A 14106-nucleotide genomic window follows, 5' to 3' on the forward strand; every position below is an offset into this window, starting at 1 on the left:
TAGGCTATCTCATATAAAATCACAGCATTTTGCGTCATATAATCTTATAGGCTTGACATCGGGATTAATCGTGCAGCACTAATAGTATTTTTTACTACAATGCATTAATTTTGTATTAAAAGGAAACCAACATTTATTTATGTATATATGTATATAATGTGTATGTATGTGTGTGTGTTGAATTTTGATTTGCTTTCTAATTAAAAATGAATGCTACTAATCTTGGCAATCTTTATTGTACTACCCTTTACATTTAGTGTCCTACTATGAGTTGTGCAAACTCTCTCTTCCTCTGTGTCTCTGCAGTAAGAGATTGAAGAGGGCAGATAAGAACGGGAAAGGCCTGAGGCACTTCTCCATGAAGGTGTGCGAGAAGGTACAAAAGAAAGGCACCACGTCTTACAACGAGGTGGCCGATGAGCTGGTGTCTGAGTTCACACACGCCAGCAGCCTGATGCCCGCCGACTCGGTGAGTGCCACGAGATCATGATAAAACTTTAAGTTTGATATCGAATAATTTTTTACTGTCGGTCTGTTTAGAGATTTGAAGAAAAAAACCAAAAAAAAAACCTTTACCACTCAGTATTAAAATTGGCTGCATAACTCCCACACTCAGCGTTAAAAGTCATGGATTTTACATAATGGTTTCTTACAGAGCCATTTGATATTGATCTAAAAAGACTGTCCTTGTCTTGGGCTGCTCTTTCAGATATGAAATATGCATAAAGTTACCATTATGCCTCACCTAAATGACCATCACTTACTCAGTGTCTGTTTACACTACAGAATAATACAGATCTGGACCAATACAATATGGGAAAGATCTACAGGTTCGTCCTGCGGCCTCTCCTGTTAATATGAGCTGTGATTTATGAAGAAGGTTGAGCACTTCCTGTCGTTCTGCACAACGTCCACCTCTCGTCTGGCCGTATCCCAAAACCATAAGCAGGAACAGACACTTAATGTTTATCTCGGATAATATCTCTTTTATAATGAGAGTTTGGGTTTGTGTTTGGACCGCTGGCCTTAGATCATTACATAAGTGTTTCTACCTGGAGTGAGAGTGGCGTGTTGTGGATACTTTCCGGTATTAGTTCTGACAGTCCACCAGTTTTAATCTCTCTGCCCTGGAATGCTAGAAGGACAAAGACTGAGAGAGACAAAGAGTCAAAAGACCAGCGCAGACGCAAAGGGTTTGGGCTGGATGATCACACATCTCCATGCGCTTTGTGAAATTAATAGAGGGTGTGTGTTTTCACTTGCAGCAAGCGTACGACCAGAAGAACATCCGCCGGCGTGTGTATGACGCGCTCAACGTGTTGATGGCCATGAACATTATCTCCAAAGAGAAGAAGGAGATACGCTGGATTGGCCTTCCCACTAACTCAGCCCAAGAGTGTCGCAACTTAGAGGTGGGTGTGTGTGAAAAAACAAATTCACAATCACAAATGACCTTCCCATCGATCCCAAAGAAGATATGTGCATGTGCATCATCTTCCAGTTAAGCGTTCTGGCTAAAGTGAAAAGTAAAAGTAAAAAATGCACAAACAAAATCAGGCCAAAACAAAGTTCGTTTGGAGTTCATTTAGGGAGTTCGAAACAGCTTGCCAAAGTAATTTAATAAATACAAGTAATTATTTGTATATATGGGTGTGACAACAGCATTCTATAAACAAACTCACACACCAGTGAACTGCATTTCTGGCAAAGCCCTGCTGTGAACTGAACCAGGCTGGGCACTTTAAAGTCTCAATTTTAATTTCAGGAGGGAAATTAGCACTGGGACCAGCACTGGGAGACGCAGTGCTGTTGAGCAGTTTCTAGAGCAGTTTGCAATCGCCAAATAGCCCACATTTATGCCAAGTGACAGTTTTAATCTACTGCTGATAAATAATAAATATGTTAATTAATGATGTTTTTATCATGGAGCAGTACCTGTAAACTCGCATTTCGGCCACGAAAGTTTTGATGGAATTTTCTATATGAATTTATAGCAGTCAAAGACTTACATTTATATCTATAATATTACAAATCAATTGATTTCGTTTTTTTGCTTGTTTGTTTTTTTGTAAAGAAATTGACATTTGATGATATGAGTATTAGTAAATATTATAAAAAATATTTCAACTTTATTATAAATATTTATCAGTATTATCAATAATTTTTTTGAGATATATAAGAATATATGGCTAACAATAAAATAAAAATGTTATAGTGGAGCCAGTAAAAACGCTGACAGGGCAAGCAAAACTCTGAACTACTACAGAACGGGTCGACAGAAAATAATCTTTATTGTTGAAAATTGACTTGTTAATTCCCTGATTTGGAATAATATGCTCAAAGTTATCTTCGACAGGGTCATTTTGCAAAATTGCCAGTGTTTTTGGCACCCAGAATCCAGATTAATACAGGCGTATCTGTCTGTCTAATTCAGATTTCTACTAATCGGAATATTGGTTATTTTGGGGAATGGGAATCAATTACACAGATCATGGTTAATAAGTGAACAGCTTGTTCTGTTATCGAGGAAAGGCCATTAACCTTTTAGGCAAAACCTAATGGACGCGCACAGAATTGTGCCTGTTACCCAGTTCGCTTGTAAATGCCTGACTGTGTAACAGGAGGAACAACCTGATCATTTCAAAATCTTGCATAAATTCCAATGTCCATTTGTCAGTTTATTGATTTGCATGTAAACCAGTAAAATGTATATTTTATTTGATAGTTTTATAGCGTTTTGTAATGTATATGAACATATTCGGTATTCGCTGAAGACAATCAAATCAAAGATTTACTTTATTTTTTATCTGGGTCATATCATTTGTTTTCTTGTATGTAACAGAGACACAGGTAGATACTTTAATACTAGTCAGTCTAGCTTTGAGCAGGCATTGGCAATGATGTGTATAAAGCCGGTCACCATCTGTTAGTGTCACATCTGTGGCTGCCTGACAGACAGAAACACAGGGTGAATGGAGGATGATGATGAGAAGAAGGTCATACACACTTTATCTGTTATCTGAGTGTTTCTCTACTGTAAATATAGAAATACATGACAGATATGTACATATTTACATGTGTGTGTGTGTGGTCATTTTTCAGCTGGAAAAACAGAAGCGTTTGGAAAGAATCCGACAGAAAAGAGCCCAGCTAGAGGAGCTAATATTACAGGTTTGTGCCACACCTGTTTGTGTTTGTATGTGTGTGAGGTTTTGGTAGGTAAGCTTTACGAGCTCGTAGGAAAAATTCCAGACAGCACTACATATGGGAATCATCTGTAGAAAATTTATTTAACGATTCCCGTTCCCGATTCCCCTTAGCGATTCTGATACTTTAACATTTAACTCTTCATTTATCTGGCCATTTTAGTACTTTAGAGCCAATATAAGTACAGTTATTCTGTTAATGTCTAGTTGGGCATGAAGAAAGTGATGGCTTTCTGTTCAGTGACTTATAGTGCTCCACTGATTGTTTATGAATGAGTCGTTAGACAATTCAAACGTTGATTTGTGAATTTTAGACAGATTCATGAGTCTTATTGACTCATTCATAGAAATGGTTCATGTGTTTTAGAATCACTAACGGGACAATATTAGAGCTAGAAATCTTTATGCACCTCACAATCCAATCTATTTCCAAATCACAATCTGAAACAATTCATGATTTACATTTTGTTATTATTATTAATGAATGAGTTTACTGACTTTGAATATCAAATTTATTTGTTGATTTTTATTCAATTCAAAGTGCTTTTTAAAATGAGAAAATTAATAGTAAAACAAAATAATTGTATGTTAGAAATGATGAACTAACTAAATATAGCTTACACACACACACACACACACACACACACACACACACACACACACACACACACACACACACACATATATATATATACACACACACAAAATATATAAATAAAGAGAACAAAGAAAGACATTACAAGCAATAAACAAAAAGTGCTTTTTGTAGCTATAAAGTTTTCCAGACAACGGCAATGACGGATTTTTAATTAATCGCTGTTAAAAATCCCTGCTGCTGCTTTTTGAATATTACTGATGATATCACAGACAATAAGCACACTGACTGTTTTATGTTGGCCGAGAGAGCTCAGCGCGCTGCAACTGAAGAAAACACATGCAAATACAAAAAACACCAGCAAATTAAGTAAACATCATCATCAGCTTGACAACACATGTGCTGCAAATACTCACAACGCAACCAAACGCAGAAAGGCACTACAAAAACTCACTACTTAACCAAATACACAAAAATGCTGCAAATACTCACAAGTCACAATGCAACCAAATACACAAACGTGTTGCAATTACTCACAACGCAACCAAATACACAAACGTGTTACAAATACTCACAACGCAACCAAATGCAGAAACTCGCTACAAATACTCACAACGCAACCAAATACACAAACGTGTTGCAAATACTCACAATGCAAACACACACAGAAATGCACTGCAAATACTCACAACACAACCAAATACACAAACGTGCTGTTTTTCTGCTTGCATGTGTTTTCTTCAGTTACAGCGCGTTTAGCTCTCTCGGCCACCGTAGTGTTTACATTAATTTCGCATCATAAAAGCATTTGGAGATTCAAGTGTATTTAACCTCTAAAACAGAGTCGCGCACAGCCGTATGCCACAAACGCTCTTCAGAATAAACACTCAAAGCACATTTGTTTAGCAGCCGTCTGTCAGTAAGGGAGTTTTCTGTATTGAACATAAATAGGACTACAGCATTTGAAACAACATAAATGATGCCTTTGTACAGCAAAGCACAGGTTTCTCACAGCACATATGCTGTGCAATGAAGCCCGAGATCACACTTGTGTTTCGCTTCAACCTCATGCAAGTTACTTGTTTGATGGTTTTGTGTGTGTGTTTGTGTGCAATTGCGGTAAGCGGAAAACAACTGTCTCTAGCGTACACAAGTGCCATTGTACATAGACAGAAAAAAACTAATTGATTCTTAAACATTGAATAGCGAATCGCGATGCATCTGAGAATTTGTTTCTCCAACCCCCACAAAACATATCAGCAACATGAAACTCAAAAACTGCTGAAAAAAATCTTTGTCCACTTAGTGGCATCAACGCTAACCAACCTCGCTCCATTACCTCAGAAGAAGAGAAGAATATATGAGTGAAAGCAGCCGATGAGAGGGGGAAGGAGGCATTAACAGTGGCCAGCTGTGGAAAAGCAGCAATCTCCTATTATTGATTCATTTTTTGATGAGACCATCATCCGTCTCCCGCAGTCAAAGTAAAGCCCACACACAGAATCTCAGGAAATCACTGCGGCCCGTTTGTGTTGATGTGTGACATTAACACAGAAATGACGTACCACAGATGAGCGTAAGTGATACGCCATGTGATGCAACAGATCACAGTGATGAAGTCAGTGATGCGTGGACGGATCAGATGAGGCCCTGGGATATTGATCAGTCTTGGAGCTGTGAGCGCTGCTGGAGCGCTAAATTAAAATGCACGGGCTCGAGTCTTTGACCAACCCCCACACATCTCAAGACTTGCATGAGTTAGTTTCTGTGTATGCTACGACTACTCAAAGCTTTGTGTTTATCAACACACTGACACTTAACGTTAATAAGTGGGCCCTTCAGGGCTGAAACGCTGCGTGTACGTGTGTGGTGAACTGTGCATCTCTTCCCGCGAGCAGCAGATCGCCTTCAAGAATCTGGTGCAGAGGAACCAGGCCAACGAAGTGACGTCCCAGTCAACTCCCCCTCCAGGATCTGTCATTCAGCTTCCCTTCATCATCCTCAACACAGACGTGCGCACCGTCATCGACTGCTCCATCTCCAGCGATAAGTACGACATTTCTCTTCTGTGGAAATAAGAGCAGATTTGTGCTCTCTTTATTTAAAAGATTAATTTCACAATATTACTGTTTCACTGTATTTTACTTCAGTTTAGCATTTGTCTGCACTCATTTTTAGCATTATTTTCTTGTTAGTTTCATTTAAGCACTAGCATTTTCATGGCTGTGGTTGTGATGGGAAGTCCGATTCTTTTCCACAAACCGGTTCTTTCGGACAGTTCATTTCGATGAACCGATTTACTAATTTGTTTACGCAATCACGTTAAATATACGCAATTCTATCATCAAAGAACCCGATAATGACGTGAAACATGAGTGTTTAACATGTCTCAAGCATATAAAGTGAATAAATTAGTCTTAATCCACAGTTTGACTGAACACACAAACTCTTTCCTCCAAACAGGTGTGAATACCTCTTTAACTTTGATAACACTTTTGAGATCCATGATGACGTTGAGATCCTGAAGCGGATGGGCATGTCTTTGGGGCTTGAGAACGGCACATGCTCTCCAGAAAACCTCACCATGGCCAAATCTCTAGTGCCCAAGTCTCTGGAGGGTTACGTCACCAGTAAGCATCTCACGTCACACTTCTCTTCATCCTCCTTTTCAATCATGTTTGCTGAGTGGGTTTTTTATTTTTGTATGACATTCTTTCTCTGTTGCTTCTGTGAACGCTTGTGTCTGACAGGATCTCTCCCAAAACATCAACATATCACAGTTCTGAGAGATAATAGCATATAGTTTGAATAGATGAAGTAATTATCATGGATCTTAAAATAACTCTTCTTGCTTTATTTTACTGATGCAACTGGATGATTGTGAATGGCTTCTTTGTCTCTTCACTTAACAGACACCTAACCACAGTCATCTTTGTGTAAAGGATTAATCCGCTCTCAATTATCTACAGCTCTCAAGTGTAATAAAGCAGGACAAACAGAATGAAGTTAATGCAGTACTGTACTGTGATTTCACCCCTCATCTCACATACGGACAGTAACAAGACACACAGATCAGTGGAGAGCCGAGAGTGTGGTGTGTTTGTAGCTACATGCCCCATCTGCCACAAAATCTGCAAGTCACATATTGGCAGAGTCCAAAATTAACACTCACCAAACCTCAATATCTCTGTAATGAACATTTTTAGCCAGCTAACACTTGCTTAACCCTATAATGCCTGCTGTATCATGTTTGATACTCACATTCTTACGGCCTCTAAATCATCAACATGATCAAAACTTCACCAATAAACCTGTTGTATACAATCAACTACATGCCTTCTGTCATCTGATGGATAGTTTATACTTTTTTTTTTTAAGTATCACTATAAAAACTAGAGGGCTTTGATCATAAAATTAAGCATTTTTCAAATGCTTATTATTAGGCGATCTAGAGTGACGACTGATTTTTATGCATTGTATGCAAGTATTCTGTTATACTGTCATAAAGATCTCATTGAGCACGTTTTGATGCACACTAGTACGCTGATATAACTCACAAAGATCAGCTTATTGAAATAATAATCTGTTGTTCGGATTTACATGCAAACCAATAACCCAACACAAGTAAACAGTGTTCACAAGAGTATCAGTAAATCAGGTTATTTCCTTATTTCATTTATGTCGGCTGTGATGTTTTGTGATGTCACAAAAATATAAAACATAAATCAAATATTAAAAACAAAAATATATGGAACAAAATAAGACACAATACATTTTTGTGGTCAGGTTTCACGGGCCATTTGTCCTCAATTTTAATTGGTATGATGTTGTTGTGGGTTTTTTTTGTTTTGTTTTGTTTTTCTCAAAAGCTTCAGACACCGGTTTATCCTTCAGCCACAGACTTCCTACCTGTTCTGTGAAAGTAAAGTGACGTGCCTGTCGAGAAGCTGTCTTTATAATAGGGTTCTTGTGCTTGACTTATGATGCCTAAATAAACATGTGTTTCTGTCCCAACAGACATGTCCAGAAACTGCAACAGAACCCCTCTCAGCCTCACGAGGTACGGCATGTTGACCAGCACAGTGTCCCCACACATCCAGGCCACCTTCATCTAGATAACAGCATCTCTCTCTCTCTCCGTCCACAGCCGCAGCAGCGCTGCCCCGTCACACACCTCAGAGTCCCGCGGCCAGACGCCCAGCTCCTTCAACGAGGAAGAGGACGACGAGGACGAAGATGAGGACAACCCCTCTTCCCCGGAGTGATTCCCGAGCAGAACGCTACACAGGAAATAAGCTGCCATTCCTCTCTATATTACCATATTTTTAACTTCCCTCACTATCTGTTTCTTCCTCTTTCCCAGTTTGGCTATAAAACGCCAGGAGTCTTTGGCTCCAGGGGAAACTGGAAACTGTGCTTCTGTGGTGCTGTTCAGGCTAGCGAGCCACAGGTCAGGCCACAGAGAGAGCGATGAAGTGAAGTTTAACAGATGCCTCGTCATCTCGGTGTTCTTCCTGGCTCTGCTTCCCATCCAGTGGACTTATAAATTCTTTCCAAACGTGTATTTATTTGGGTCGTATTTGAATATGACCGTATCTGCGTAGTCCAGTGGGCTAGTGCCGCTTTATTTTCTTCTCCGTGGGGATTGGAAAGCAGCGTCCTGATCCGTTCACCGACTGGAAGGACTTTACATAAAAAAATTTAAAAAAAAAGGAAAATGTTCTTTTTTATAGGTTGATTCAGTGTGATTTTTGTCATGTTGTATAGTTTATTCCTTGTCATTCATCACAATAGTTGAAGGAAATTTAAATTTGGATGGATGTCATCTGCCGTTCTGGGTTCGGATAGCTTGCAGCTCGTTGCCTCAAGCTGTGTGAATGTTGCATGTTGGGAGATTTAGTCTTGTTGTGAGTGATTACAAACACATTTTTGTTGGATTTGAGAGTGGCCGGTGTAAAGGAAACAGCCCTGATCCACTCAGGTCGGCATTTTAAACCAACTCAACAGAACTGAAATGAATTTTGGTTTGCAAATGTTACTGTATGTACATGTATACATATATAAACATATAATTTTGGTTACCTCTGGTGTGGTGTGGTCTAGGAAAAAAAACTATTATAATATGGTATCATTAAAATTACAAGTTATTAAACCTTTATATTCAAAAATGTAAATCATTTCAGCAGCAATGTTATTTAAATGTGATGGGTTAAAAAAAAACGAATATGGACTGTAATGGCAATTTAACAGATTTTAAGTATTCTTGAAATACAGTAGTATAACTGCATCAGACATCTCCTTAAAGGGGCTATATGTAAGAATGTTCATATATCAATCACCTTTTTGTATTTCCAATGTGAAACGAATGCTTATACAATGTTCAGAATAATAATGAAGGAGCCATTCAGTACTGTAATGTATGGAAGCTTGTTTCCACCACTAAATAAATAAATAATAATAACTGCGACTTTTTATCTCACAATTCTGACTTTTTCCTCAAAATTGCAAGTTTACATCTCGCAATTCTGACTTTATTTCTCAGAATTGCGAGATATAAAGTCAGAATTGAGTGAAATAAAGTCGCAATTGCGTGTTATAACGTCAGAATTGTGAGATATAAATTCAGAATTGCGAGATATAAAGTCAGAATTGTGATATAAAGTCGGAATTGCGTGATATAAACTCAGAATTGCGAGATATAAAATCAGAATTGCGAGATATAAAGTCAGAATTGCGTGTTATAAAGTCAGAATTGCGTGTTATAAAGTCAGAATTGCAAGTTATAAAGTCAGAATTGCGTGATGTAAAATCAGAATTGCGTGTTATAAAGTCAGAATTGCGAGTTATAAAGTCAGAATTGTGTGATATAAAGTTGCAATTGTGTGTTATAAAGTCAGAATTGCGAGATATAAAGTCAGAATTGCAAGTTATAAAGTCAGAATTGCAAGTTATAAAGTCAGAATTGCAAGTTATAAAGTCAGAATTGCAAGTTATAAAGTCAGAATTGCAAGTTATAAAGTCAGAATTGCAAGTTATAAAGTCAGAATTGCGTGTTATAAAGTCAGAATTGCGTGTTATAAAGTCAGAATTGTGTGATATAAAGTTGCAATTGTGTGTTATGAAGTCAGAATTGCGAGATATAAAGTCAGAATTGCAAGTTATAAAGTCAGAATTGCGTGTTATAAAGTCAGAATTGCGAGATATAAAGTCAGAATTGCGTGTTATAAAGTCAGAATTGCGAGATATAAAGTCAGAATTGCGTGTTATAAAGTCAGAATTGCGTGATGTAAAGTCAGAATTGCGAGTTATAAAGTTGCAATTGTGTGTTATGAAGTCAGAATTGCGTGTTATAAAGTCAGAATTGCGAGATATAAAGTCAGAATTGCAAGTTATAAAGTCAGAATTGCGTCTTATAAAGTCAGAATTGCGAGATATAAAGTCAGAATTGCAAGTTATAAAGTCAGAATTGCGTGTTATAAAGTCAGAATTGCGAGATATAAAGTCAGAATTGCGAGATATAAAGTCAGAATTGCGAGATATAAAGTCAGAATTGCAAGTTATAAAGTCAGAATTGCGAGATATAAAGTCAGAATTGCGAGATATAAAGTCAGAATTGCGAGATATAAAGTCAGAATTGCGTGTTATAAAGTCAGAATTGCGAGATATAAAGTCAGAATTGCGTGTTATAAAGTCAGAATTGCGAGATATAAAGTCAGAATTGCGTGTTATAAAGTCAGAATTGCGAGATATAAAGTCAGAATTGCGTGTTATAAAGTCAGAATTGCGTGATGTAAAGTCAGAATTGCGAGTTATAAAGTTGCAATTGTGTGTTATGAAGTCAGAATTGCGTGTTATAAAGTCAGAATTGCGAGAGAGAAAGCTAAGAATTCTGACTTTTTGCAATTGCGACTTTATATCACGCAATTCTGACTTTATATCTCGCAAAAAGTCGCAATTACCTTTTTTATTTTTCATTCTGTGGCGGAAACAAGCTTCCATAGTAATGTCAATGTGTCATGCAAAGAAAAGATTCAATCAAACTATAGGGGATTTTAAAAGTGTGATTTCAAGACCTGGAAAAGTCATGGAAACAAATTCATATAGCCTACATTAAGATTTATATAAAATGTTATTGCTTTTTGTGAGTTAAAAAAAATTAGTTATTGGAATTATGGACTTTAGTTATTTTATGTAATTGCATATCAGAAATATCTTAAAGGGATAGTTTTTTGTCATCATTTACTCACCCTTATGTTGTTCCAAACCTATTACATAAAAAAACAAAATAATGAGAAAAACGTCATTGTAGAACACAGTGTTCCTTAAAGGATAACTGAAATCAGATGTGTTCCCAAGCCAAATATAGGCAATAACGCAGCTATCAATCAAAAGACATGCACTCACTACGTTGTTTTATTTTTTTAAATAATGATTCATCATACTATAATCATCATAATGAGCATTTGTAAGACCATCTGGGTAGCAATAAGGTTTTAAGTTAAAGTTAACATTTTTCTTTTTAGAGTTAGAATTACCTGAAACAAAATATCTACCCTATATTTGGATTTTTTTGGGCCTATGTTAACATAATTTATAGTTTTACTTTTTAAATGTAGCTGAAAACCATTAAATAAATTGGACGACAAACTACATCTATTTTCATGATTTAAGAAAATGGAACTTAACTTATAGTGACAACTTACCCCGGCGGAAATGCTCAACACCTTTTTGTCGAGTCAAGATACCTATAAAAAAATGGACTCATTCCCACCGTGTGAAATAGTCACAGAGGGAAAAAAGTGTAATAACTAGCCCCAGGCTCCCTATAAAGGTTTCAGTGTAGGTTTTCTATGCAGCGCAGTGTGCAAACTACGTGGCGTTTCGGTAACCCTTGTACAAATTATGTTGAACGCACTTCATGCGGCTCCTGTAAATGCGGCGCGGATCCACCGCGCATGCGCGTCACAGCGCAGTTCAAACGCTGCCAGAGAAGAGCTCGAGTGAGCGACGGACGCACTGCAGTCTCGAGCCGCGTGGAAACACCGCACACATCTTTTATTTCACAACGCGAAGGAGGCAAGCCCGAATCAACGCTTCTTTAGATTTATCCTCATCTACCGTTCTCAAACTGGTTTATTCATCCTGTCCACACCATGGCCAACAAAGAGGAGAAAGCTGACGAGAAACAATCGAGTTGGAAAGATTTTATCTACAACCCAAGGACTGGGGAATTCATCGGGCGCACTGCGAGCAGTTGGGGTTAGTAATCGTTTTTGGTTTATGTTTGTTGACAAGTGTCAATTGCACGCCCTTAAAACTGATGTTCAGACTCCAAAAATATGATCTACCTATGGTTGAGGTACTGTTTCATGTGCCATTAAATGGCTACACACACTGTTCTTGACTGAATTGCCCCTAATGCAAAGCTCAGTTGCATTTGATAATGATTCTCAAACACATTTGTAACCCCGCGAACTGAGTGAGCTGTGTGTCTCTGTGCTCTACCTTGCAGTCCGTTACAATGTGTCAGTGTGTGCAGTTCAGCATGCATTCGATTTCATTGAGATGCATCATCTCAAGCCACATACTAATCTCGCCATTTACAACTGTTCATTTAGACCATATCCATAAACCATAACCCGAGATGCATGTATAAAAGCCCTGGCAATCGATCGCATACTCTACTTCGACGACTCTTTATAGAAACCTCAAGTCAGCTAAAACAGATCCTGTTATAAGCTATAGAGGGCGTGTAGTAGTAAATATGTGACTTTAAATCTAAGCCTGCATATGATTCCACTTACTGCAGTATACGAATATTACCGTACCATAATTACTTAATACTGTTGCTAAATCAAAACATTGGTTCATTGACAGGATAAATCCGCTTAAGCGGTCGTCAAACATCGCGGATTTCCGTGATTAATCGTGTTTTCATTTAACAGCATGGCAGAAATTCCGCCGCGTTTGTATCCCGCAGTTTCACTTGAGGCTCGAGGTCTATGAATAGCTTTAATGAATGCCATCACTGCGCTCTCTACAGTAGGCCTGCATGTCACATTAGCTGTGAAATCATGCGTTGAGAGAATAATTTGTACGCTAAAATTAATAGGCTACATGTCTGTTATTCGTAACTCGATGAATGGCGGCTCCGAACTCACTGTGCCTCAAATCATCTCATATGGGTTAAGTCACTAGTTTTAAAGTTTAACTAAATTTGAGAAATTCCCAACACACAAACACATTAGAGAATGGAATGCCCAAAAAAAAAGTATCCTTTCATTGGAAATATTGCGATTAGTCGCGGCGAGTATCAGGGCGCGCAATGTCTTGGGACGTTTCGGCTGTCAATCATTCACGGCCGTGGTGACGTAGCATCCGCATTCATTCGATATGCAAATTACCTTTGCTGTGGTTCACAGCCTTTGCTTGAGAGGATGAGAGGAAATTTCCACATCCCTTGACACAATTGGTTCACAGAGGGAGGTCGAGGGGAAGAAGCTTTCTGTTCTCTTATTTGAGAGCATTTAGATATTCAGGTATATCAGGGCTTGTTTTGCAATCCAGTTTGCATGTATAGCCTATTCTCCTCAAGGATGTAAAGTGTCCATAATTATCGGTGGGGGTGGTTGGGGAGCAATTTTTTAAATACCCAGTTGCTTAGTAACCAGCTTTGCATGAAACTATATTTCCTTGTAGTTATGCTCCTCGGTCAATCGAACAGTCCGGTTGAGTTTGTGATGCTAAAGTCTGCAGTACCTCTCCTTCGTTGGGATGGGTGTTTCTTGATGTGATGCATGAGCTCGCGTTCAGCCCCTCCTCCCCGTCTTCCTCCCTGCTTTCCTCTCAAGGTCAAACCGGCTCTCCGCAGGCTCCTGAACCAATAGGCCTCATGAAAGAAATCAATGTAATTCAAATGAAAACGATCTCCAGCCTTGAGGAGTATGACGTGCTATGCAGGTCTTTATTCATGGTTCATCACTGCTTGTGGCTTTAATGGATCTTGGGATTGCTTTACAAAATGAGGCCTAGTCATTCTGCTTACCTGGGCTTTTTCTTCTCGGCCTGTGTTCATGTTTTCATGAGAATTGCCTGTATTAGCGGTCGGCCGATGCTGCTATCTAGAGTGGTTAATGATAGCTCGTAGTTCACATACTGGATCAGTGCTATATCAATTTTTTTTAAATAATTTACATGCAATTTGTATGCCTTGCACATTTAATCATGTTTTTCTCTGAAAATGTGGTTGTGAAGTCTGCTCGTCAACTTGCCCACTTGGTTGAAACGGCCAACACAGTTTTGTCA

At 38.3% G+C, this 14106-nt stretch overlaps 2 protein-coding genes across 3 annotated transcripts in view; both read left to right on the top strand.

The window, feature by feature from the left end:
- The window catches only part of tfdp2 (transcription factor Dp-2), a 47242-nt gene extending 38360 nt beyond the window's left edge, over nt 1-8882 (top strand). For both annotated transcript variants that reach the window (XM_077207678.1, XM_077207680.1), the window contains 7 exons: nt 307-469; nt 1266-1412; nt 3103-3171; nt 5700-5851; nt 6265-6431; nt 7819-7861; nt 7949-8882. In XM_077207678.1, the coding sequence (XP_077063793.1) occupies nt 307-469; nt 1266-1412; nt 3103-3171; nt 5700-5851; nt 6265-6431; nt 7819-7861; nt 7949-8066 (859 nt within the window). In that variant the 3' untranslated portion in view covers nt 8067-8882. The remainder of the gene's footprint in view (nt 1-306; nt 470-1265; nt 1413-3102; nt 3172-5699; nt 5852-6264; nt 6432-7818; nt 7862-7948) is intronic.
- Nucleotides 8883-11749: 2867 nt separating this feature from the next.
- The window catches only part of atp1b3b (ATPase Na+/K+ transporting subunit beta 3b), a 31329-nt gene continuing 28972 nt past the window's right edge, over nt 11750-14106 (top strand). Inside the window, exon 1 of the mRNA XM_077207687.1 lies at nt 11750-12060. Coding sequence (XP_077063802.1) covers nt 11955-12060 — 106 coding nt within the window. The 5' untranslated portion in view covers nt 11750-11954. The remainder of the gene's footprint in view (nt 12061-14106) is intronic.

Source organism: Siphateles boraxobius, unplaced genomic scaffold, assembly GCF_051911475.1.
Source record: "Siphateles boraxobius isolate OS27281-9 unplaced genomic scaffold, OSU_SipBor_1 6, whole genome shotgun sequence".
NCBI classification, from domain to species: Eukaryota; Metazoa; Chordata; class Actinopteri; order Cypriniformes; family Leuciscidae; genus Siphateles; species Siphateles boraxobius.